Consider the following 1,085-nt stretch of genomic DNA (forward strand, 5'->3'; position numbering starts at 1 on the left):
CAGCCCAGATGTGGGGGATCAGCCCAGATGTGGGGATGGAGCCCAGATGTGCAGGATGGAGCCCAGATGTGGGGATCAGGCCAGATGTGCATCACCCATCACTGCTGTTTCAGGCCCGGAGCTGTCTCTGCCCCAGTGCTGCCACAGTCAATGTGATTTTATTATAATGTGATTTTATTCCTGCACACAGGAATGAGCACACCAGCACCGAGGGCACATCTCCCCAGCCCACCCCGCCCTGGGGACCCCAATCTGTCCCCCCCACCCCATCCCATCCCTGTCACCCTCCCCCTGCGGTGCCAGGCACAGGCCGTACCTCATCTCCAACACCTCCTGCCGGCTCTCCTCGTATTTCCTCTTCCACTCGTTGGCCTCCAGCTCCTTGGTGATTATCTGCAGCAGACAGGGGACCCTCGGGACGTGCTCTCAGGGGCTGTCCCACACAGGGGAGCAGATCCCACCCCAGGCAGAGCCGAGCTGCCCCTGCTGCCCGTGGAGAGGGGAAATGAGGGGAAATGAGGGGAAATGAGGAGCTGTGAGGGGTCATTGGGACACTGAGGGCACTGAGGGGAAATGAGGGGCACTGAGGGCACTGAGGGGACACTGAGGGGACACTGAGGGGCTGTGAGGGGTCATTGGGGCACTGAGGGCACTGAGGGCACTGAGGGGACACTGAGGGGCTGTGAGGGGACACTGAGGGGCAGTGAGGGGCAGTCCCAGGGGCTCTGAGGGCCTATGAGGGCACTGAGGGGTCATTGGGGCACTGAGGGGAAATGAGGGCACTGAGGGGTCATTGGGGCACTGAGGGGAAATGAGGGGTCATTGGGGCACTGAGAGCACTGAGGGCACTGAGGGGCAGTCTCAGGGGCTCTGGGAACACTGAGGGGACAGGACCCCACCATTACCTCCTCCCTGATGAGTGTCAGCACCGCTGCCTTGTCGGGCTCGCTGAGGCCGATGCCACCCAGGTCACTCCTGCTGACAGCGGGGTCTTTGTCCACGGAGCACAGCCTGGGATTGTCCTGGGGAATTGTCCAGCTGGGATTGGGGGGGTTCCTTTGGACCCACCGCCCCTCTTTGGGGTG

At 62.3% G+C, this 1,085-nt stretch overlaps 1 protein-coding gene across 1 annotated transcript in view; it reads right to left on the minus strand.

The window, feature by feature from the left end:
• Window positions 1-1,085, minus strand: part of TACC1 (transforming acidic coiled-coil containing protein 1) — a 23,362-nt gene that overhangs the window by 3,506 nt on the left and 18,771 nt on the right. The window contains exon 7 of the mRNA XM_057386429.1: window positions 317-393. Within this exon, the coding sequence (XP_057242412.1) occupies window positions 317-393 (77 nt within the window). The remainder of the gene's footprint in view (window positions 1-316; window positions 394-1,085) is intronic.

This window comes from Malurus melanocephalus, unplaced genomic scaffold, assembly GCF_030028575.1.
Source record: "Malurus melanocephalus ecotype Western Australia unplaced genomic scaffold, MMel_1.1 scaffold_965, whole genome shotgun sequence".
NCBI lineage: Eukaryota > Metazoa > Chordata > Aves > Passeriformes > Maluridae > Malurus > Malurus melanocephalus.